The 25,669-nt window shown below is 40.4% G+C and overlaps 1 protein-coding gene across 1 annotated transcript in view; it reads left to right on the top strand.

Annotated features, from left to right (window-relative positions):
* Positions 1-25,669, top strand: part of PTCHD1 (patched domain containing 1) — a 181,343-nt gene that overhangs the window by 55,623 nt on the left and 100,051 nt on the right. Inside the window, exon 2 of the mRNA XM_034404530.3 lies at positions 14,139-14,799. Within this exon, the coding sequence (XP_034260421.2) occupies positions 14,139-14,799 (661 nt within the window). The remainder of the gene's footprint in view (positions 1-14,138; positions 14,800-25,669) is intronic.

Here is a 25,669-nt window from a genome sequence, read left to right as displayed (position 1 = left end):
GTGCAGCTTTCTGAGATTTAGTGTGTTTTTGTAGTGTTTCACTCTAACTACACAAACACACAAAATCTCACAAAGCTGTATGTGGAATTTTGTGTGTGTAAAGTGTGAAAGTTGGGTTTTTGGGCTTTTTGTGGCTGTGTGAGGTTCCTGCTTGTTGCAGGGGCCATTTTGGGTCTAGCACAGCTGCTTTTACATTGTGGGTGAGCCTGATGTGTTGTGTTGTGTGTGTGTAAAGTGTAAAAGTTGTTTTTTGGGGCTTTTTGTGGCTGTGTGAGGTTCCTGCTTGTTTCAGGGGCCATTTTGGGTCTAGCACAGCTGCTTTTACATTGTGGGTGAGCCAGTTGATGTTTTTTAATTTTTATTTGGTGTGCGTTGGAAGAGGGGTAGTCTTATACGGCGAGTATAGCCCAAACCCTATATTTTAACAGGAAAATTCGGGGGTCGTCTTATATGCCCAGTCGTTTTATATGCCGGAAAATACGGTATATTATAATAATATGTAAAATATTAAATTACATTTTACTTTACTGTCGTGTGTATTTTTTATTTGACTGTGCAGCTTTGATCAATTCTTTGTGTTTTAAGGAATAATTCTTTAATTTCAGTACAAGGTTGAGAAATATTAAAAAATATACAAAGTTCACTTCGAACTGATACAAGCAGTCGGTTACGTTCGTCAGTCCACAAATTTCCCATGACGCTGAAAAGTCATTCAACGTTTGCATTTGATACTGGAATTGATGCACAATACTGGAACAGTTTCAGTAAACTCGGAGGTGGCTCTTTCTTGAAAAAGTACGTCCACTTATCAAGGGATGAATCGCCCTGCAGATGAACATAAACTTCTTCTAAGGCAGAAATTTCATCGAAGAGAGTGTTGGGTGGAAGTTCTTCTCGCCATGGTGATAATAAGCAGATATTCGTCATTTCTTCTAAAGTTGGAGGATTATTGCGATCAATTAAATTGAAACAACTTAGCATCTCATATACTGAATCGGTGAAATTATACCACTTTTCTAGGTACGCAATGTCTCTTTGATACACGTTGATGGCTTCTTTCTTGAACTTTTGCACGGCATTCTCAGGCAAATGTTTTTTATGTAAGGCAAATAAAACTTTCATTCCAAAAAACTGCTCATCGTATTTTTTTTGTAAAAGAATCACCAGCTTACACATGATAATGTGAAGATCACATGCAAGAATTTTCTTGCTTTCCAGCTTCAGTAGGGTGTCTTGCATTATTGACATGAAGAAGTGCGTGAAATATAAATACAATTCTGAAATTGTTGGTTCATCGTCCTTTGCGAGTTCATTTTCCTGATCCGAAATAAGGTTCCAGATAACCTTATGGCACTCATCAGATCCAAGAGAAATAAAATACGATTTTAGAGGTATCCAGTTTAAAAGAAGTCTTTCGATCGCTTTAAACAAACTTAACCAACGTGTTGGAACATGGTGCAAAACTTCATGGAATTCTGACTCGCAAAACTCAAAAAATGATTTCAACTCTTCTCGTTTCTTCGCAGAATTCGAAAATTCGGCAAAAACCTTTAGCACTACATTTTCGATATCAAAAGATAACTGCTTTAATGCATTTTTTGCGCTGTTGTGTAAAATGTGATTATTGCAATGAGCATTCGATCTTTGTCTCATTCTAACTTATGAAAAAAAAGACAAAACGTGATTCTCCTATCCTTATTCTCTTAGACTGTACAGCTTTAGATTACGTATCATTTCATCATAAAGCTTTTGAATAAAAAAAATGTGCACTGTTTTTTGAAAAAAAAATAATGAACATAAGGTGAAAAAAGTGGACTGTCCACTCAAATAGTGGACACCTGGCAACCCTACTAATTTTTAACTGGTTCATAGTTTAAATATCTATTTCCCAGATGTATTTTCCAATACTCCTGTCTGTATTTATTTAAACTGGTTCACAGTTTAGCTACTATTCTCCAGTAAAATCTCTTCCACTTCCTCCTAAATTTATTTTTTAGCTGGTTCGCATTTTAATCAGCTGCTTTCCAGCAATGCTTTCCTCCACTCCTTACCTTAATTATTTTAGCTGGTTCACAGTATAATTTTAACTGCACACCAACCTTCTCCTTAACTCCTAAATCTATTATAAAACTGGTTCACAACTCAAGTAGTTGCCTTCCAGCAATGCTTTCCTCCACTCCTACCCCTATTTTTAACTGGTTCACAACTTTATTTCAATTGATCCCCAGGTATAGTCTCCTCCACTCCTAACTTTTTATTTTTGGCTAGTTCACAGTTTTGCTTTAACTGTTACCCAGCGTATGCTTTCCTCCACTCCTAACTCAATATTTTGGCTGGTTCACAGCTTTGCTTTAACTGTTTTCCAGCACATGCTTTCCTCCACTCCTAACTCTTATTTTTATTTTTAACTGGTTCCCAATTTACTTTAACTGTTCTCCAGTATGATGCTTTCCTCCACTCCTACCTTATTTGTAAAACTGGGTCACAGCTTTGCTTTCACAGATCTCCAGAATCATGCTTTCCTCCACTACTAAATTCATTTATTTAACTAATTCATAACATTTATCTCTTATTCAGTTGTTTAGCTCCAAATTACTTCGGAATGTGTTACCAATATTGTTTTCCAATCTAGTCTCCTCCATATCTCTTACCAATTTAAGATAAAAATATATTTCAATAAATATCTTATCTCCTATTCTCTCTTAAGTTTTCTCCCATTCCATGCTTATTTCTTATTTTCAATAGAAAACATTTTAAAACACTTTAAGATCAATTTTTCATGGTTCTTAATTCTATAAATAATTCTTTTTAACATCCAATGCCTTTAAAGGTAAACATTTTCTTCCAAATTATTAAATCTGTAGGTAGTGCTAGTTAAAAATTCAAAGTTTAAAAAGGCATTAGACCATCCAGAAATCATGTTTTTCTTCAATCATTTATGCTCTTATTTCTTAATCAAATTGTTTATATATTTATATGAGAATAATAATAGGAAAAAAAGGAAAGAGTAATAGCAATAATAATAATAATTACAATAAAAGAAATACAAAAAAAATAAGGCAACACTAAAAAAGAAAAAGGAAAAAGGAAGAGAGTAGAAATATAACAAAAGAAGTCAAATGGATTAAAAAAGAAAATAGAGAGGGGAAAAGAAACATAGAGAAAGATACTAAAAGAAAGAAATAGAGAGAGAGCATAGAGAAAAAAAAAGAAAAAAAATGATCTCCTAGCATTATTCAACCATCCAGAAATCGTTACATTCATTTAAATCAAAATATAATATTTTGTTGTCTTGTTACATAATATATTCCATTATTCCTTTCTCCAGTCTATTCAAATATGTATCTTTTCCATTTCAATGTCATCAAAGTTATGAGTTCTACAAAGTTAATTCTGAAGCTATTCCATATATGGTATCATCATGTCCTTCTTCTATTGCCACACCCTTCTTTTGTTGCCACGTTTATTAGTTCAGTTTTCATTGTTCCATTTAATTTCTTCTTTCTAATCTTCAATAAATCCTCCAGTGAACAGATTATGTATCCTAAGTCAAATTCTCTGAGTCTTTTCCTCAAAATAGTCAAGTTTAAATAACAAGCAACAAAGTTTCTCTTTTCAAGTAACAAGCAGCCTGGAATTTACACTTTCACTTTTCAGCTGGCAAACAATTTTATCCGTCTCCGTTTGTCTTTTTCCTTTGCTTTTGAAGGCATAATTATTTCCTCTTCTCCTTCCTCTCTCCCAAACATAGTCCAATCTCATTTATCCACCTAAAAATAAAGAAAAAATATATCCAGATCTGTAGTCAAACATTTCCAAAAGTTAGTAATTTATGTTATCCACCAACAGGTCTTTTATCTTTGTTCCCCAATAGTTCTCAGCCGCTGTTAAGGCTGGGGCAGACTAATTGTAATTCAGTGTTTGTGGGCAGTTCCTGCCTGGGTTGATGTCCACTCACCCGGCATGCAAACTCCCAGCTCCGCTCTCCGCTTCTCCTCTTCTCCTCCTGCACATTCTTGTATCCCGGTTGCTGCGGTCTCAGGGCAGCCGCCATGGCCGCCGTTCCACTGGCGCAGAGGCAAGGCTCCGGCCCCGAGGAACCTGCCTATTCCTCTCGGCCATCCGAGAGGTCCCTCTCTATCCCCCTGTCCCTACAGGACAGGGTAGGTCCAAAGACCTACCGGCGGGGGCTTGGCAGACAGGGTTTTCGCGGGGCTCTGAAGAGCCCGGTAATTGCCCGTCTGTATCCCCACGGTGCCAACCAGAAGTCAGTCATTCTATTTCTTTTAATTATGATTTGTCACACAGAGCCAGAAATTCAAACTTTTTGTCCACTTATCAAGTTCTTCCCAAGGACCTGGGATAGGTAGATGTTGATGTTTGATGATGTTACAGATATTGTTGCAGAATGTAAACTATTCCAAATAAAGATTCCTTTTGCAATTGACTGACGGTGAATTTGTCAATACTGATGATGTTCAAGTGGTGCCCCAGTTGTTTTGAGATTGTATCCAAGGTACCTATTGGTACTACCTTTGCTTTCTTTTGCCACAGTCATTCTATTTCTATTTATATAGAAATATTATATTATATAATATATAAATATATAAATTTTGGAAGCTTTATTGATGAAAAGGAGATACCATATCTGATCTGATCTATAACTTTTCAAATGCACAACAAATAAACTTTCAACAACAAATTAATTACCGTATTTTTCAGAGTATAAGACCCAGCTTTCCCCCCCCCAAAATCTTGGTGCGTCTTATACTCCGAATGTAGCCCCACCCAGCCTCGAAAACGGAGATTTTAGAGGCGGAAAGAAGCCTCTGAAAGAAACTTCAGAAAAAAAGCTTCTGAAAGGCTTTTATCTAAAATAATATGGCAAGCAACAAAAGAAGAATCAGTAAAGGGTCTAACCAAACTATGTTAACAAATCTGGAGAATGACACAACAGATTGGAAGGGGTTAATCTACATACCAATACCAAAGAAAGGAGATTGAACAGAGTACAGATAGTCCTTCAGAATAAAAGCCTCTGAAAGAAGCTTCAGAAAAAAAGCCTTTTTTTCTGAAGCTCCGTTTTGGAGGCTTTCAGAGGCAGAAAAAAAAGTAAGGCACAGAGCTCACAACCAACAAACTTTTTGCTAAAATTCACCTTTGGAAACAGCTAATTGGGGGTATTCCGGGAGGCCAATCCACCCACCAATCAGCTTTTTTCTTATTTTCCTCCCCAAAAATTAAGGTGCGTCTTATACTCCGGTATGTCTTATACTCCGAAAAATATGGTACTATAAAATATTATGCTTTATATGTGATTTATGTCCAAACTAAACAAAATCTTTGATCCAAGATCTAACACAATGTTCCTTGATTTTAATAGGACTTACAGTACTTGAAGAACTGTATGTAGAATTTACATCTGAAAACACTGCTAGTTTTCAAAAGAAATATGTATATGGTATACAGTAATTGCCATTAACCAAAAAGGAAGCATACTTTATTCATGTAGATTTCATATATTCATCTACTTTAAGAAAGAGTAATTAAATAGCTTTAATGCAGTAAGATCAATTGAGATGTAAATATTCAGTTATTTCCAAAACTTATGCTAACTGAATGAGCTTCAGCATAAGCAGAAGTTTGAAAATAATATTTATCATTTCCTTTTTTATTTATTTTCATTTCATTTTTTTTTTCATTTTATTAAATTTGTATACCGCCCTACTCCCAAAGGACTCAGGGCGGTGAACAGGCACAAAATAAAACACATGAATACAAAAGTTAAAAAAACATAATTAAAACCAAATTAAATAATTTTTGCCCGAGACAATTAAAATTCCCAATAATTTAAAATGAATTAAAATTTCAATTTAAAAATTTAAAAGAAGGGGAGAAAATTAGGCCAGGCCGGCCTGCTGGAATAGGAGTGTCTTCAAAGCACGGCGGAAAGTGCGCAGATCCGGGGTCCTCCGTATCTCCGGGGGGAGCTCGTTCCAGATAGTAGGTGCCCCCACAGAGAAGGCCCTCCCCCTAGGGGCCGCCAGTTGACATTGTTTGGCTGACGGCACCTGGAGGAGCCCCTCTCTATGAGAGTGTACCGGCCGGTGGGAGGCTGTTTGTGGTAGTAGGCGGTCCCGCAAGTACCCAGGTCCTGAGCCATGGAGCGCTCTAAAGGTGGTAACCAAAACCTTGAAGCGCACCCAGAAGACCACCGGGAGCCAGTGCAGCTCGCACAGGAGAGGTGTCACACGGGAGCGCCATGTTGCTCCCATAACCACCCGCGCGGCCGCACTCTGCGCCAGTTGGAGCCCCCGGGTGCTCCTCAAGGGAAGCCCCATGTAGATAGCATTACAATAGTCCAGGCGGGAGGTGACAAGGGCATGAGTGACTGTGTGTAGGGAGTCCCGATCCAGAAAGGGATGCAACTGGCGAATCAGGCGAACCTGATGAAAGATCCTCCCAGTCACGGCCGTCAAGTGCTCTTCTAAAGACAGCTGTGAATCCAGGAGGATGCCCAAGTTGCGAGCCCTCTCCGTGGGGGCCAGCGATTCGCCCCCAATAGTCAGCGATGGCGTCAACTGACTATATCGGGACGTCGTAAACCACAGCCACTCGGTCTTGGATGGGTTGAGCCTGAGCCTGTTCCTCCCCATCCAGATCCGCATGGCCTCCAGACACCGAGACATCACCACAAGGGCATCGTTGGGGTGGTCCAGGGTGGAGATGTACAGCTGGGTGTCATCAGCGTACTGGTGGTACTTCACCCCGAAACCACGGATGATCTCACCCAGCAGCTTTACATAAATGTTGAACAGAAGGGGCGAGAGGACTGACCCTTGTGGCACCCCACATATGAGGGGCCTCGGGGTCGACCTCTGCCCCCCTGCCAACACAGACTGCAACCGGTCGGAGAGTTAGGAGGAGAACCACCGTAGTACAGTGCCTCCCACCCCTAACTCTTCCAACCGGTGCAGCATGATACCATGGTCGATGGTATCAAAAGCTGCTGAGAGGTCTAACAGGACCAGGACAGAGGAGCATCCCCTGTCCCGAGCCCTCCAGAGATCATCAACCAACGCGACCAATGCCGTTTCCGTGCTGTACCCAGGCCTCAAACCCGACTGGAACGGATCCAGATACGTCGTCTCATCCAGGTGCTGGGGAAGCTGTTGCGCAACCACTCTCTCGACAACCTTCGTCACAAAACGAAGGTTGGAGACCGGACGATAATTAACCAACATTGCCGGGTCCAGGGAAGGCTTCTTGAGGAGAGGCCTCACCACCGCCTCTTTCAAGGCGGCGGGGAAGTCACCCTCACCCAATGAAGCATTTATAATCCCCTGGAGCCAGCCTCGCGTCACCTCCCGGGAAGCCAGCACTAACCAGGAGGGACACGGGTCCAATAAACAAGTGGTCGCATTCAGTCTGCCCAGAATCCTGTCCACGTCCTCAGGGGTCACAGGATCAAACTCATCCCAGATAACATTCTCAAGACCTGCCCCAGTCCCTCCCCCTGAGACTACCCACTCGGAGTCCAGATCTTCCCAGATCTGAGTGATTTTGTCATACAGATATTGAACAAAATCCTCGGCTCTACCCTCCAAGGGGTCCTCCTGCGCTTCCTGGTGGAGCAGGGAGCGGGTCACCCTAAACAGGGTGGCCGGGCGATTATCTGAGCAGGAAAATAACTACATTTCGCTACTTTTATCGCCACTAGGTAATTCCTAATATGGGATCTTATCAGTGTCCGGTCTGATTCAGAAAGACTGGCCCTCCAACTACTCTCTAGCCGTCTTTTCCAGTGCTTCAACTCCCTCAGCTCCTCAGTGAACCAAGGAGCCAAATGAGATCGGTGCCGGGTCAGAGGCCGCAAAGGCACGACCCGATCCAGAGCTCCAGCGGCCGCCCTATCCCAGGCGGCCACTAGGTCTCCAGTCGAGGCGTGTGCCAGAGCCTCGGGAAATGGCCCAAGCTCCATCTGGAACCTATCAGGTTCCATCAAGCGCCTGGGGCGGAACCATCTTACCGGCTCCACCTCCCTGCGGCGGGGTGCAGCGGTTTGAAGGTCGAGATGAAGGAGAGAGTGATCTGACCATGACAAGGGCTTGGTAACTATATCCCCTATCTCAAGATCACTCAGCCACCTTCCAGAGACAAAAACCAGATCCAGCGTGTTTCCCCCCGTGTGGGTAGGGCCATGAATTAACTGGGTCAGGTCCATGGCTGTCATGGAAGCCATGAACTCCCAAGCCACCTCATACACCTCACCCACGGACGGCAGGTTGAAATCCCCCATGACCATAAGCTTGTGGGTATCAACCGCCACTGCGGTTGATAGGTTTTATTTTATTATATAAAATACAAAAAAGAGAAGAAAAAATAAGCAATTAAGGGAAGGAAAGGGAGCGGGGAAAGGGGAGTGTGTGATATTTTTTCGTCAAGCATGTATTTTATGACAGATACAAGTGTAAACATAATTATAAATACTTGAAAAGGATATGAATAAGAGAAAACATTAGGACAGGGACAGTAGGCACACTGGTGCGCTTATGCACACCCCTTACAGACCTCTTAGGAATGGGGTGAGGTCAACAGTAGACAGTCTAAGGTTAAAGTTTTGGGGGTTTGGGGACCTGACAAGAGTCAGGTAGTGCATTCCAGGCATTGACCACACTGTTGCTAAAATTGTATTTTCTGCAGTCTAGTCTGGAGCGGTTTACCATGAGTTTGTATCTATTGTGTGCTCTTGTATTGTTTTGGTTGAAGCTGAAGTATTCATTGGCTAGTAGGACATTGTAGCAGATGATTTTATGTACTATGCTTAGGTCAGGCAGAAGACGGCGAAGTTCTAAGTTATCTAAGCCCAAAATTTCGAGTCTGGTGGCATAAGGTATTTTGTTGCGAGCAGAGGAGTGGAGGACACTTCTTGTGAAATATCTCTGGACTCGTTCGATTGTATTAATGTCCAATATGCAATGCGGGTTCCAGACAGTTGAACTGTATTCAAGAATTGGTCTGGCAAAAGTTTTGTATGCCCTAGTTTGCAGTTCAATAGTACTGGAGAAGAAACTATGCAAGATTAGGTTAACAACTCTTAATGCTTTTTTAGCAATGCTGTTACAGTGGGCTCTGGCACTTAGATCATTTGAGATGAGTACTCCAAGGTCTTTGACAGAGTGAGGGTGGTCTATTAGGTTGTATTCATCCAGCTTGTATTTTGTGTTCTGATTTTTTTTGGCAATGTGTAAGACAGAGCATTTGTTGGTTGAGATTTGGAGTTGCCAACTGCATTGACATCCAACTCTTCTTAGCACACTCCAATTTCAAGATAAACACACTCCAATTTCAACTTTTTGCTTTTATACATTAATATATAACTAGCCATTTCTATAACACCAAATCTTTCTAATCAACAAAACCAAAGTCAAAGTTTCATTTTTTTCTTCACAAGCACAAATTCCAGAAGTGATATCCAAATAAAAACATATTTTCCTCTTTGAATAAAATAATCAATGTAACCATTCCTGTATTTATCTTCCCTTGCTATGGAAATAATGTGTATTTCTATTTGCACCTAATAATCTTTGTAAACTGTCACCAGTTTTATTGACAAAATTCATTGTATACTTTCAAATTCTTTGACTTTACTGAAAAAAAGGGGGGAAGCCTTTTTTTCACCTTTTGTTTTCCTTCAAAGTACTAAACTTTTTTTTAAAAAAAAGAACACTTTTTTAAAAAATCAAAACTTTCTAATACATCTTTTTCTTTGACTTCTTAACATACAAGCTTTAAACTTAGGTATTACGTTTAGATCCCTCCCTCAAAACTGCCCTTATAGAATATTTTTTTTCTTCATAAACATCCTTTTTAACATAAGAGTTTTTCTTTAAACTGGTACATCATTTTCTTTAACTTTTTCTTAATACAGGTACTCTCAAATACGTTTTCAATATCTTTTGCCTACTTTAAGAATTACTTAAGCATTATATATATGTTTTTAAAAATTACATTTTCAAATTTTGGGTTAAACCTTTCTTTCAGTTGCACATATCAAGCAGAGAAAAATGCTTCCTGATTCCAGTTAACTCATTAAGTTTAAGTCACTTAATGAGCTTATTTTCATGGAGTAAAATCTTTTTCTTCTTTGGAAGTATTAAAGACTTGTAAGTCTTTCTTTTTATCATGAAATCCTCAACCTTGTTAATGTCTTTAAAGAAAAAGTCCCAAATTTGTCTTTTTCCTGGATGTTCTTCTTTCAGTTGTGTTGAAGAGGTTTATATTTGAACCATAGGAGTGGAAGTTATTATCAGGTTCTTCCAAAACTGCGATAAACTCCTCTGCATTTTCAGCTACTTATGAAGTTGCTTCGGTAGTTTGGTAACATTCTCCACATGTTTGCATCTCAGAAGTAATTTGAGAGGATTTTCATCATAAGAGAACAGCTGGTCAACAATTAGTGTATTTTATTTAGAGACCTTTCAAATATATCTCTAATACTTTGCTCCACCATCTTGGCTTCCTCTTTTAATCAGAATCAGAAGATTTTAGCCACCAATAGCTAAGAAGATCAAGCTACCAGTTACTGCAATAGTAAACTAAAATCATAGCTTTCAATCTTTATCTTTCTCCATCAACTTTTTTTTCTCACCATACTTCTTTATTTTACTTGCCTTAGCAGCCTTCTTCCTGTTCTTTGAGACAAAAAGAAATCTCTAAAATGGCGCAAGTCTTCAAAATGGTATAGCAGGCTGTAGCTAGAAAGAGCCTTTTTTAAAATTGATTTTAAAAAGGTTAAAAGTTGAAGGTGATTAAGAAGAGAAAGGCATAACTTTGACGGCATAACCGTTTGAAAGGTGAGTTTCAAAACAGCGGATTCTTCAACCCCAAACAGATTGCATCCTCTCCCCTCCCAACCTTTGGCATGCAGATAGCTTTGGAGTTCAACTCTAGAAGCTATTTCTTGGCTTACAGCTCTATTGGAGAGTTCAGAGGGGAAGTTCTTTGGCACACCTTAGCCGAGTGGATCATAAAAACCGATGGGATGCCAGTCCCTTCAGTTAGAAGCCAGAAGAGCTACACCCCAGGGAAAAATCCTTCAGAGATCTCTCCCCAGACATGTGTTCAGTTAGCCATCTTCCCGGAAGTGAATATTTACCATTTCTGATTTTTTGTTCATTAGCTTTCCAGAACTATGATGTAAAACAAAATAGAAATCATTGCTGCTGCAGTAAATAAGTCTGGATTGTCTAGTTCAACAATATCTTCTGTTTATTATCTGCATAATCCAGAAATAAAATAATAATTAACAAGACTATAAAATGTGTTAGATATATATACACCAGACACAATGATTCATTTTCAAAATGCTTCCAGTTCTTTATATTCATATTTGACTCACATAGTAATATAATCACTATATCTAGTTAGTACTGAGTTGGGGGATCATCAGAAAATGCAAAAACTCTGGGCTCCTCTATATGTCTGTCCAAATTCATTAAAGGGAAATCAGTAGAGATTTGGAGTAAGAACGTAGACCATATAAATATCTACTGGCTATTCACTTAGCTTGAGAAAGGAATACAAGAACTCCAGTTGGGAAATTTAAAAAAAAAAAAAAACTTATTTCCTCACCTCAATATTCAAAAGCTGTTTGCAGGAGCTATCATTTCTAAACTATAATAAAGAATAGTTCCTAGAAAATCATACTGCTCAAGACTTCAAAAGCTTTAACTTAGTTCATGTCTGCCTTGGAAGCCCAACAGCTCTTTGAAATCTTTTATAGGTCATTTAACAACCATTTGGAATTATGATGACCTCAAAAAGGATGATTTACGAACCGTAAAGTACTTCTGGCCATTGTAAAATGTCAAGCTGCCCTCTCCCACAGTCATATGACTGCATTTCAAATACTTGGCAACTACTTCAAATTTACAAATGGTTGCAGTGCTCCACAGTCACATGACTGCTATTTGCTACTTTTTTGCTGGCTTCCAGCAAAAAAGCCCATTTGAGAGAGAAAGCTTTCAGATTTATGACTGCATGATTTGCTTAACAATTGTGTGATTCAGAGTGGTAGACTTTAGGAGAAACCCTCCCATACTACCACCTCTTACAATACTAGACAACACAGTACCTTCAAATTTCTAGGTTCTACCATATCTCAAAACCTAAAATGGACAACTAACATAAAAAAGTCATAAAAAAAGCACAACGAAGAATGTTCTTTCTGTGCCAACTCAGAAAGCTCAAACTGCCCAAGGAGCTGCTGATACAGTTCTTCAGAGGAATTATTAAGTCTGTCATCTGCCCCTCTATAACTGTCTGGTTTGGTTCTGCAACCCAACAAGACAGACACAGACTTCAGAGGATAATTAGAACTGCAGAAAAAACAATTACTACCAACCTGCCTTCCATTGAGAACCTGTATACTGCACGAGTCAAAAAGAGGGCTGTGAAAATATTTACAGACCCTCGCATCCTAGACATAAACTGTTTCAACTCCTACCCTCAAAATGACTCTATAGAGCACTGCACACCAGAACAACTAGACACAAGAACAGTTTTTTCCTGAACTTTGCTAAAGAAATAATTCCCTCAACACTGTCAAACTAGTTACTAAGTCTGCATTACTATTAATCTTGTCATCGTTCCTATCACCCATCTCCTCCCACTTATGACTGTATGACTGTAACCTTGTTGCTGGTATCCTTACGATTTATATTGACTTCTTTCCTAATATGATTTGATTGCTTATTTGTACCCTATGACTATCATTAAGTGTTGTACCTTATGATTCTTGACGAATGTATCTTTTCTCTTATGTACACTGAGAGCATATGCACCAAGAGAAATTCCTTTTGTGTCCAATCACACTTGGCCAATAAAGAATTATATTCTATTGTATTCTAACATAACAGTCATAAAATCTGGTCCAGTCACATGGGTGCCTTACCTTACAATGGAAATTATGGTCCCAATTGTAATCATGAGTCAAGGACTAATGGTACAGTATCTTAAACATAATAATTCACCTTCAAAGGACTTTTACCTCTTTGGGTTGCATGTTGATCAATCTATCATTCAGGGACCACATAGCAATGTGACCACTGGACTTAGCTAGTCCTTGGATGGGAGGCTATCACAGAGTATCAGGGCTGTAGATTAGACTGGAGAGTCAGAAAACATCTTGAACAAATTGGTATGCTGTTGCCAAGAAAAATACATGGATGTGACCCTTCAAATATTTCAGCAATGGATTCTCTGCCGGGTGGGTGTGGCCATGGTGGGTATGGCCTAGTTAGTCTCCTGCACCATGTGGGGGGGGCGTTTTTGCCTTCCCCAGATTCTGGAGGCTTTCCTTGAGCCTCTGGGAGGACAAAAACTGCCTCCCCCAGGCTCTGGAGACCCTCCTCAGGCTGGAAACAGGCCTGTTTTTGGACTTCCGGGAGGCCTGTTTTTCCCCCTCCCTGAGCCTCTGCATGGGCCCTGCACTTACCTCACATCCAAAATGGGCCGCATGGAGACTCCGGGGTGGGGTAGGGTGTGCAGGACCAGCAAGGAATGGGATTTGGAGGTTCTCTGAACTGGCCATAATATTAGCTATGGGTTGTCCCGAACCCGGGCAAATCTGTAGCAGCCCACCCCTGGATGTGACCATGCATTAACCAGGGATCTATTTCAATTCAAACACAATTGTAGTTAATGGTATGGTGACATTATTGATTTGTTTCATTTTCTTTTGGATAAGAAAGCAGTTTTGATCTGATTGCAACAAAGTTCTTTATTGCTCCTGATAGAGAATTTCTGAACTGAAACTTGTTTGCTTTCTTAAAGATGGGGAAAGTCTATTTGGATGTATGAAAAGACAGAGCAACGAACTGAGACCCAGGGTGTTTCTTTTGCCAGAAGTTAATTAAGTTGTGCAAAATAGTGTTGGGGAATGATAACAATACTTCAATGCATTTTTTTTAATTTTCAGAAGGTACTTTTTATTGTTTTGGTTATTAAATCCTGCTTGCTTGGGTAGATAAGAAAAAACATAATGTTGTTCTAGTTGCCGCTGCTGTTCTGTTGCTATAATGCAGGATTATCAGATGATAAATAATATGTGATTTTTTTTCCTCTCTCCCTTGTAGTTGCATTCTGCTGTGACCAGAATCCAAGTACAAAGACCTGGTTTCAATTACACATTTGCTCATATCTGCATCCTAAATAATGACAAGTCCTGCATAGTGGATGATATTGTACATATTCTGAAGGAACTGAAGGCTGCTCGTTTGTCTAATCAAACTAATTTTGCTATCCGATATCCAATCACACACTTAAAGGATGGCAGGGAAGTATACAATGGGCACCAGCTTGGTGGAGTCACTGTGCACAGCAAAGATCGGGTAAAGTCTGCCGAAGCCATTCAGCTTACCTATTACTTGCAGGCAATCAATTCCTTAAATGACATTGTAGCAGAAAAATGGGAATCCAACTTCTGTGACACAGTAGAACTTTTCCAGAAATCCAACCGGAATGTCACACTGTATCCTTTCACTTCATCATCCCTTCAAAAAGACTTCCAGAAGACAAGTAGGATATCAGAACATTACCTAACCACAAGCCTAGTCCTTGTGGTGACCTTGGCAATGCTCTGTTGTTCCATGCAAGACTGTGTCCGCAGCAAACCTTGGCTTGGCTTCCTTGGCTTGTTAACTGTGACCCTGGCCATTCTCACTGCAGCTGGAATCATTAATCTGACTGGTGGGAAATATAATTCTACCTTCCTGGGAATTCCCTTCATCGTGTTAGGTAACTATATCTCATTCTGTTATTACTGTGGATTTATCTGCAATATTTATTTGATCTACTCTATTATGGCAAAATAACGAAAACAAAAGAGGACATTGTGAAGTGCTCTAGCAATTTGCTAACCCTCTCATTTTGTTTAATCATTAGCAATCATTCAAATTTGGGATACCTTATTTATGCTTATTTTGTAGTCAATAAATCTTCAGAAATTGTTGTCTATCAGTATCTCCCTCTGCCCTCTCATTTTGTTTAATCATTAGCAATCATTCAAATTTGGGATACCTTATTTATGCTTATTTTGTAGTCAATAAATCTTCAGAAATTGTTGTCTATCAGTATCTCTGTTTACTTTGCTATGGCATATTTAACATTAGTCCCTTCAAAATACAAGGAATTTAAAAGAGTGTGTGTGTTAGATATACCAAGACCATCCAATTTAGCTAAGTTCAAGTAGGAGATATGTCTAATTCATGCCACTCTAAAAATTCTCCAGCTCACTTTAAAACCCAGATCTGAATTAAGTTTGAAAAAGCAGAGCTCCATTAATTGAAAGTGTGATACAAAAAGAACACAAATACTATAGTTTGTTTTATTCTTTATGAGCAAGCTAAATGGGATGAAGCATCCCAATTTCATGACAGATGTGGGGAGTTGTAGTTCCTTTAAATGTTTTGTTTCTAAGTGCCTCCAATTATGTTGTTTTAAGGAAGAGTGTAAAACATTTTGTGGTGAAACACTTGCAAAAGATTTTCTGAAGGAAAGTGTATTCAAAAGGACTTCCTAAATACTGTAGAGTTTATTGTTGAAACTTGTATTGAAAGCATAAAGGAATAATTCTCTGCCTTTTCCATAAAATAAATCAACCATTCTCTTGTGCACTGCTTGGAGAGTCCAAGCATGGGTTAATTTCAGTCTGTTCTGACGTCACTGAGTTGGAATTTCTTTGGCCACGCCTTCCTCCTCCAGCCGAGCCTCAGTTTTTTTTCAACTCAGTCTGCCAGAAAGACTTGTTTTGAGTTGGTTCTTCAAAATATTGAATTAAATTAGGAAAATTGGCTATTTTAAATTCTTTTCAAATAAATTCAATTAGAGCCTCTTGGTTTGGCTTGGAGTGGCGAAAACGGAGTGCAGAGAGTGATCAGTGCTGCAAATTCTGCAAACAGCGATACGATCGCTGTGGCGGCCGCCATTGCCGCATAGCATCTGATCGCGCCAAAATTCGAGCCAGGGCTGCAGGCAGGCATTGTGAGAGCCTTCCCTTTGAGCTGCATGGGAGCAGCTGGTCGGAGGAACGCGTGCTGAATGTAAGACCGGTAGCTGCCATTTTGCTGGTGGTGGCTATTTTGTTGCAGCATACAATGCAGCATAAATTTACCAATTGAGAAGCTGGGCAGTAATTGGAGCAAGGGATCTTCTCCTGAGACCTGACTATCGCAGGGAATCATGGCCACGCAAGTAAAAACTGTTTCACCGGTTTATAAAGCATTATTTGTTGTGTTGGCAGCCACGTTATTGGGATCGAGCCCTGCTAACACCTGAGGTGCCTGGTCATTGCTGCTGCTGCTTGTATTTACAGGCTAACAAACCATTTTGCTGGTTTGGGTGTGATTTGAACTCTGATCTGCACAGTGAGTAAATCTTTCACCTTCTATTATCCTTGGGAATTCTAAAACCTGTATTCTGGGTTAGACATGGCAAATAGTAGTGATTCTGAAGATTCCTCACACTCCCAACATCAGGCTGATTGTCCTGTGGTTAAAAAGCCCAGATTGAGATCTAGCAAGGCTTCTTCCAGCACCCAAGCCAAATCTTCCAAAGTTTCCAAACCTCCATCTGTAGCTGCTGAGAAAGATGTACTGAGGAGGCAAAAAGGCTTAGAAAAGCATTTTGCAAAGGCCCAGCAACAGGCTGCAGCTTCTAAATCCCCTGAGGGTTCCAGGAATCTGGAAGAATCTTCTAATCCTTTATCTTCAGAATTGCAATTGCAGGAAGTGCAGGAGGATCAGCCTAACTGGTCTCCCACTGTACCTTTGGAATCACATGGGTTCCATGCAGTTCCCTTTCAGGAAGGATTCGTCCGTAGCTTTTTAAAGGGAGCTGCCAACCTGTTACCACCGATTGTACATAGATACCCGACCTGGGATCTATCATTGGTTTTACAAGCACTCACCTTGCCTCCTTTTGAACCGCTGCGGACTACCACGTTTAGACTGTTTACATTTAAAGTTGTGTTCCTGGTTGCGATTACATCTGCATGCAGGATATCGGAGCTAGCGACACTCTCAGTGCGCCAGGATTTATGTATCTTTCACCCGGACAGAGTCATTCTTAGATTGGACCCTACCTTTGTGCCAAAGATAAATTCCTGGTTCCACAGGGCACAGGAGGTTATTTTGCCGGACTTTTGCCCCAATCCACAACATCCAAGAGAAAAGCGATGGCATGCATTGGATGTACGTAGGGCCTTGAAACGATACATTAAACATACTGCCTCCTGTAGGAGAACAGAGGCCTTGTTCGTGTCATTCCAGCCCACTTCGATGGGGAAGAAGGTGTCTCCATCCACCATTGGGCGTTGGCTCAAGGCTTGTATTGCTTAGCTTATGAACAACAAGCTCGTCCAGTGCTATGTCGTATCACGGCGCACTCTACTCATAGTGCCGCCACCTCGGCAGCCTGGGCTACACAAGCATCAATTCTGGAAATCTGCAGAGCTGCCATTTGGACTTCCCCTTCACCATTCGTGAGGAACTACAAGTTGGATCAGTACACATCGGCTGAAGCAGCGTTTGGGAGACGGGTCTTACAGAGAGTCCTGCCAGCCGAGGAGACCCTGGACCAAACTGCTTCCCACCCAACATCACTTTAGCTTGGGTATATCCCATGCTTGGACTCTCCAAGCAGTGCACAGGAGAATGAACGTTGGGCTTACCTTGAACGTTCGTTCTATGTGCACTGCAGGAGAGTCCAATCCCACCCTGGCTGTTACTGGTCCGGGGTCCAGGAGAGGTCGGTACTTCGAACGAGCTGCGTCTTCCCTGGTTTCGGTTTCATTGAAAAAAACTGAGGCTCGGGACTTCCGGTTTCCTTGTCTTCGGCGACGGCGGTGCCTTTTGAAGCGCCGCCAGCCCCGCCGCCTGTAGAGCCGCTTCGCGACTGAGAAGCGGCTTGAAAACTTCAAACTCCTTAGGATTTTTGAAGAAGAGATCGCAGGGCACAGGTCGAGCCCCTGTAACCCCCCAGGGAAGTGTTTCTGGGGAGGGAACAGGAGCGGCTCCCGTTCAACCTGCTGAACCTCCGGGCGGCGTGGGACAAGTCTGCTTTCGCAGAACAAGCCGGCTGCAGGAAACTTTAAAGCGCAAGGAACCAGCCTCAATAATCAGTGAAAATTACTTGAACCCAGAAACTCGGAATCGCAAGTATTAGAGTTTTGTTAATGTGGATGAGTGAAAGTGAACTGAAAAAACATGGCGCTTAGCTTTAGAGTTAACAAGCCTGTGAGTGTGGATTAGCAAACCTATCTTGCTTTGTTACAAAGTTTTTAAGTTGCTACAAAGTTGCTTCATTTGTAATAAGAGAAACAAGAGAAAAATTCCTCCCCTGATTTTGTTCTATTTTAGTCCTCATTTGACTAAATCTGGGGGACTTTTTCAGAAATCTTTGTGGAGGTGGGAAAGGAAGAAGAACTTCCCTTTTCAGAAAAACTAGCCTACATGGCAGGATGGCCTCAAAGAAGCAGGAAGTGAAGGCAACAGGGGGGGGATCCCCCACACATAAGCATGAAACGCAGCTTCCCCCTGCACAACAGATACAGACTCAGAAAAAAGATTTTGATGTGGGAGATTTAAAAGAATTTATTTCAAAAATTTTGGATGATAAATTTCAAAAATCCCAACAGGAAATAGATGACAAACTTCAAAAGTTTCAACAAAAAATTACGCAGGAAATTAATGAAATTAAAGATATGGTGGAACAGAATCAAAATAAGGTGACCAAAAAAATATCAGAAGTGGCGTCTGGCCTGGCAGAATTTATTATCAAAGTTGATTCCAAAGTTGAAGAATTTAAATCAGAAGTCAATGTTAAGATGAAAGATAATGATTATAAAATTTCTGATGTAGATGATAAAGTGCAGAGTTGAAAACGAAATTGTTATGTTACAATTCAGGGCAATGGAATTCACTATACGGCTTCGAGGAATTCGAGAAGATGATAGACAGGATTTGAGACAGATCTGCTCTGAGGCTTTGGCTGAAATTTTAAAAATTAATCCTGATCTGGTTTTTCACAAAATAGATAAAATTTACAGAGTGAATTCTTGGGTGGTCAGACAAAGACAATTGCCTAGAGATGTGGTCATATATTTTACAGATAGAGCAATAAGAAATGACATCCTGCAAAAATCTTTTTACACCTCTGTGCAAGTGGGGGGCTCACAAATTGGAGTGTACAAAGAATTACCACCTAAAATGTTGAAAACCAGAAAAGACTTTGGCTTCCTTGTTAAAGAATTGCAAAATCAACAGATACCATTTCGGTGGGACGCCCCAACTGGCATAATTCTGAGATACAAGGGAGAAAGATATCGATTGAATACTGTGGAGAAGGCGGAGCATTTTTACACTACTATTCTTAAAGAAAGAACACCATCTCCACGTACATCCACAGTGTTGGAGATCAAGGGGAGTGATGAGAAGCAACCTCAACAAGAATTGCAAGAACACTCTAAGCAGGAACCAGAAATGCAAGGCGCTGAAGGAGGCTTTCTGGATGAGCCTTTGCTGGAATCTTCTCCAATCTTGGACCCGGTTCGGATGATTGAAGTTAAGGATCAACGTATAACTCGAGCTAAATCTAAGCAACTTAAAGAAAAGCAAAAACAGGAAAGACAAGATAAGAAGGGAGCTAAGACTATTACCCAAGAGACTGGAGCCATGGGAGGAGCGAGACCGAAGATTTCGGAAGATATTCGGTTATTCTGCTCTTTGCTCCAGAAAGATAAAGATGACGCTTAAGTGTTTATCTTGGAATGTGAATGGGCTTAATTCAGCACAGAAAAGGAAGAAACTATTTGCATATTTGAAACAATTTAATAATGATATAATTTGTTTACAAGAAACGCATATTACAGTTCAAGATCAAAAATATTTGATAAACTCCAAATTAGGAACACATTTTATATCTTCAACGTTACAAAAAAAGGATGGGGTGGTTATTTATGTAAATAAAAAATTTATGGCTAAAATTATAGAAGCAGATGAAGATGGTAGGTTTGTAGCAATTGAATTACGTACAACAAATAGCCAAATTCTTTTGATCGGAATTTATGCTCCCAATCAACAACAGGATCACTTTTATAAAATGTTACATATCAAAATACTGCAATGGGACTATAGATCTATTTTAATCATGGGAGACTGGAATGGAGTAATTGACTCTAAATTAGATAAAAGGAGTTCGGCGAAGTCCAGGATTAGGTTACCTCAGACTTTTTTCGATATGAAAGAAGATTTGGAATTAAAAGATATTTGGAGAATACACAACCCAAAAGAACTGGATTATACTTTCTTCTCAGATAGACATAGATCCTTCTCTAGGATTGATTTCATTTTGTTGTCAGATGATCTACTTGTTAAGACAAAAAGAACAAAGATTTTTCCAAGAACTTTGACTGACCATAGCCCAGTATGGATAGAAATTGAGATAGATAAGACTGAGACGCTCTTGGAGATTAAATGAGAACTTGTTCAGATATGAAAAAAATACAATAGAACTTAAGAAACACCTGAAAGAATTTTTTGAAATAAATCTGAATAAAGGTACCCCAATAGAAATTGTGTGGGATGCAAGCAAAGCATATACGAGAGGGGTGCTTATTTACATGAACTCTAAACATAGACTGATTCGACAAAAGAAAAGATCTGAACTGGAAGTAGAAATAAAGAATAAAGAACAGCTACTTATTAAAAATCCAACAGATGAAAGAACACGTGGTGCTATAAAACTCTTGAAAGACCAATTTCAAATGCTTATGGCGGAACAAGTTGCAACAAACTTACAATATGCGAAGCATAATACATTTTGCAATGCTAATAAACCAGGCAGATGGTTGGCCTACACACTGAGGAAAAAACAGAGTATACGGACTATTGATAGTATTGATATTGGAGGGAAAGAAATTTTTCAACAAAAATTAATTAAAGAAGCTTTTGTGGACTATTATTCTAAACTATACGCTAAAGAGGAGGTGCAGAATGGACTTATAGAAAAATACTTAGATGATAAAAGAGTTACAAAAATTACTGATCAACAAAAGGAAAGAATGAATTATCCTATAACAGAGGAGGAGATAATAGTAGCAATTAAACAATTAAAAACAGCTAAAGCTCCTGGAACGGATGGTTTGACAGCAGTGTATTATAAAACTTTGCAAGCTGAAATGGTGGAACAACTCAGAGATCTATTTCGTAATATTCAACAAGGGGGTAAAATACCCCCATCATGGACAACAGCCTTTATATCTCTGATACCAAAAGAGCAAGCCGGTCCTAAAAAACGAGAGAATTATAGACCAATTTCTCTTCTGAATACAGACTATAAAATTTATGCGAAGGTATTAGCCAACAGGTTGATGCCAGTAATTCAAAAGGTGATTCATGATGATCAAGCGGGATTTATCGAGGGCAGATACATGAAGGATAATGTAAGGCAAGTAATAGATTTATTGGAATATCTTGAGAAGAATAAACAGATCCCTGCAGTGCTGGTTTTTTTGGATGCAGAGAAGGCCTTTGATAGAGTGGATTGGAATTTTCTACTAAAGACTTTAAAAAAGATGGACTTTGGGGATCAATTTATACAGACGATCTCAGCAATTTATCAAGAGCAAAAGGCACAGATTATCATTAATGGAAGCTTGACAACAGAGTTTAAAATTGAAAAAGGAACAAGACAAGGATGTCCGTTGTCCCCACTTTTATTTATTTTAACACTAGAAGTCTTGCTAAACACAATACGGGACTCTAATATCTTGAAAGGTATAATGATAAGGCAAGAGGATTACAGAATAAAGGCATTTGCAGACGATCTGGTTGTTACCCTAGCACAACCAATGGAATCAATCATCCTGATGAAGGACATTATACAAGACTATGGTAAAGTTTCAGGTTTTAGACTGAATCAAAAAAAGACGAAAATGATAGTTAAAAACATGACACAAGATCATAAACACGAGCTTGAAAGGAGGGCAGGTTTTGAGATTGTACCTAAGGTAAAATATCTAGGAGTTCAGGTTGCAGAATCAAACATGAAATTGTTTCAAAATAATTATGAGATGTTGTGGCGAGAGGTGCAGAAAGACATGGAGACTTGGAAAAAACTGCAGCTGTCTCTACTTGGAAGAATAGCAGCAGTTAAGATGAACATTTTGCCAAGATTTCTTTTTTTGTTCCAAATGATTCTGGTGCTTAAAAGTGATAAACAACTGAAAGTGTGGCAAACTGGAGTGAATAAGTTTGTCTGGAACGAGAAAAAGCCGAGAGTGAAATTGAAAATTATCCAAGATGTTCCAGAAAGGGGAGGTCTTAAACTTCCAAACCTACAGCTATATTACGATGCATTAGCTTTGACTTTAACAAGTGATTGGTTTGGAAGGAAAAAGGCTGGAATATTGAATATAGAAAGTTTTGATCTTGAATTTGGATGGCATGCCTACTTATTTTATGACGACAAAGTTGATAAAGTATTTTAAAGCCATATACTTAGAGATTCTTTGATGAGAGTTTGGAAGAAGCACCGATTCAAATGGGATTATAAAATACCGTTATGGTTGGATCTTGGTCATATTTTGTGGAATACAAATATAATGTCACTCGGGGGGGGTTTATACAAAGAGGTTCTTTTTACAGATGTGGGCAGATGGCAGTTGAAGACACTACAGACATTGTTGGCTGAAGGGATTAATTTAACTTGGCTACAATATAATCAACTACAATCGAGATGGAAAGAGGACCAAAAAACTGGTATTATGTTGCATGAGAAAGAATTGGTTAGACATATAAAAGAGAAAGGTCCAATGCATATCAAAAGGCTTTATAATGTTTTGCTAGAAAGGGACTCAGAAACTGAATTAGTTAAAGATTGTATGATTAAGTGGGCACAAAATTTTGAAGAATCAGTGATGTTGGAAACATGGGAAAAAATCTGGGTTCAGAATGTTAAATTTACACAGTCTCAGAATTTGAGGGAAAATTTCTATAAAATGTTTTATAGATGGCATTTAGATCCTAAAAAGTTGTCGTGTATGTACCCTAATGTTCAGCCAAAATGTTGGAGATGTTTAGATGCCACATATTATCATGTTTGGTGGACCTGTAGGAAAGTGAAGGCTTTTTGGATAAAAATTTGGTGGGTCATGCAGAATGTTTTGAAGAAAAAAATTCAATTTTCTCCACAACTGTTTTTATTGGGTATAGTTAAGGGCTTTACATTGGGTGAAATAAAACTGATATTGTATATGATAACAGCAGCAAGATTGTTGATAGGTAAATACTGGAAAAATGAAGCTTTGCCCACTATTGAGGAATGGACTTTGAAGATGGCCAGTTTTGCAGAGATGGCGAAGATTTCAGCATACTTAAAAGACTGTTCACAAGAGACTTATGAATGGGAATGGAAAAAGTGGATAGAATATATCCAGAACAAATATCAAACTAGGAAGTACCAAATAGCTTTCATTTGAAAATAATGTATTAGAAATATTTTAATGTAATGAAAAGGGAAAAAAAAAATTATAAGGGGGAGGGAGGGGTTCAAGTTTTATACAAGTTTTATATTAAGGGGGGTTTCTTTACTTGATATGACTATATTGTGTGGAAGTCCGGGGGGGAGGGGAGGGTTAGGGAGGGTTAGGGAGGTTGGGAAGTTTGGGGTGGGTGTTGGGGGGGAAAAAGGGGTGAAAATGTAATTGTAAAACTTTTGCAATTAAAAAAAAAAAAAGAAAAAAACTGAGGCTCGGCCGGAGGAGGAATGCATGGCCAAAGAAATTCCAACTCAGTGACGTCAGAACAGACTGAAATTAACCCATGCTTGGACTCTCCTGCAGTGCACATAGAATGAACGTTCAAGGTAAGCCCAACGTTCATTTAATTAGGTCAGTTGTTATATATAATCCTTTGCTTTGCTTTTGCTTTTATTTGATTTGTATACCGCCCTACTCCCGAAGGACTCAAGGTGGTGAACAGCCAACAATAAAATACATACATACAAAATTTAAAAAGCAGAAATAAAATCAAATTAAATAGTTTGGCCCAGACAGATTAAAACCCCAATCAATTTAAAACCAATTTAGACTTTAAGTATTAATGATATTAAAATATTAAAATTGTTTAAAAAGAGGGAGAAAGTTAGGCCAGGCCCGCCTGATGAAATAAAAAGGTCTTTAGAGCCCGGTGGAAGGTGCGCAGATCCGGGATCCTCCATATCTCCGGGGGGGAGTTCGTTCCAGATAGTAGGTGCCCCCACAGAGAAGGCTCTCCCCCTGGGGGCCGCCAGTCGACATTGTTTGGCCGACGGCACCCGGAGGAGCCCCTCTCTATGAGAGTGTACCGGCCGGTGGGAGGCTATTGGTGGTAGTAGGCAGTCCCGCAAGTACCCAGGTCCTGAGCCATGGAGTGCTTTAAAGGTGGTAACCAAAACCTTGAAGCGCACCTGGAAGACCACTGGGAGCAAGTGCAGCTCGCGCAGGAGGGGTATTACATGGGAGCGCCATGTCGCTCCCATTACCACCCGCGCGGCCGCACTCTGCGCCAGTTGGAGCCTCCGGGTGCTCCCCAAGGGGAGCCCCATGTAGAGAGTGTTACAATAGTCCAGGCAGGAGGTGACGAGGGCATGAGTGACCGTGTGTAAGGAGTCCCGATCCAGAAAGGGACGCAACTGGCGAATCAGACGAACCTGATGAAAAATCCTCTCGGTCACGGCCGTCAAGTGCTCTTCTAAAGACAGCTGTGAATCCAGGAGGATGCCCAAGTTGCGAGCCCTCTCCGTGGGGGCCAGTGATTCGCCCCCAATAGTCAGTGATGGCACCAACTGACTATATTGGGACGTCGTAAACCACAGCCACTCAGTCTTGGATGGGTTGAGCCTGAGCCTATTCCTCCCCATCCAGATCCGCACAGCCTCCAGGCACCGGGACATCACTTCAAGGGCATCGTTGGGGTGGTTTGGGGTGGAGATGTACAGCTGAGTGTCATCAGCGTACTGGTGGTACTTTACCCCAAAACCACAGATGATCTCGTCCAGCGGCTTCACATAAATGTTGAACAGGAGGGGCGAGAGGACCGACTCTTGCGGCACCCCGCATATGAGGGGCCTCGGGATCGACCTCTGCCCCCCTGTCAACACAGACTGTGACCGGTCAGAGAGAAAGGAGGAGAACCACTGCAACACAGTGCCTCCCACCCCTAACTCTTCCAACCGGTGCAGCACGATACCATAGTCGATGGTATCAAAAGCCGCTGAGAGATCTAACAGGACCAGGACAGAGGAGCACCCCCTGTCCCGAGCCCTCCAGAGATCATCTACCAATGCGACCAATGCCGTTTCCGTGCTGTACCCGGGCCTGAAGCCCGACTGGAATGGATCCAGATACATTGTTTCATCCAGGTGCTGGGGGAGCTGTTGCGCAACCACACTCTCAACAACCTTCGCCACAAAGCGAAGGTTGGAGACCGGACGATAGTTTACCAACATTGCCGGGTCCAGGGAAGGCTTCTTGAGGAGAGGCCTCACCACCGCCTCTTTCAAGGCAGCGGGAAAGTCACCCTCACTCAACGAAGCGTTGATAACACCCTGGAGCCAGTCGCGTGTCACC

The sequence above is a fragment of the Pantherophis guttatus genome, chromosome 5 (assembly GCF_059756535.1).
Source record: "Pantherophis guttatus breed Tessera chromosome 5, ASM5975653v1, whole genome shotgun sequence".
Lineage (NCBI taxonomy): Eukaryota > Metazoa > Chordata > Lepidosauria > Squamata > Colubridae > Pantherophis > Pantherophis guttatus.
This window is presented reverse-complemented; position numbering and strand designations above follow the sequence as displayed.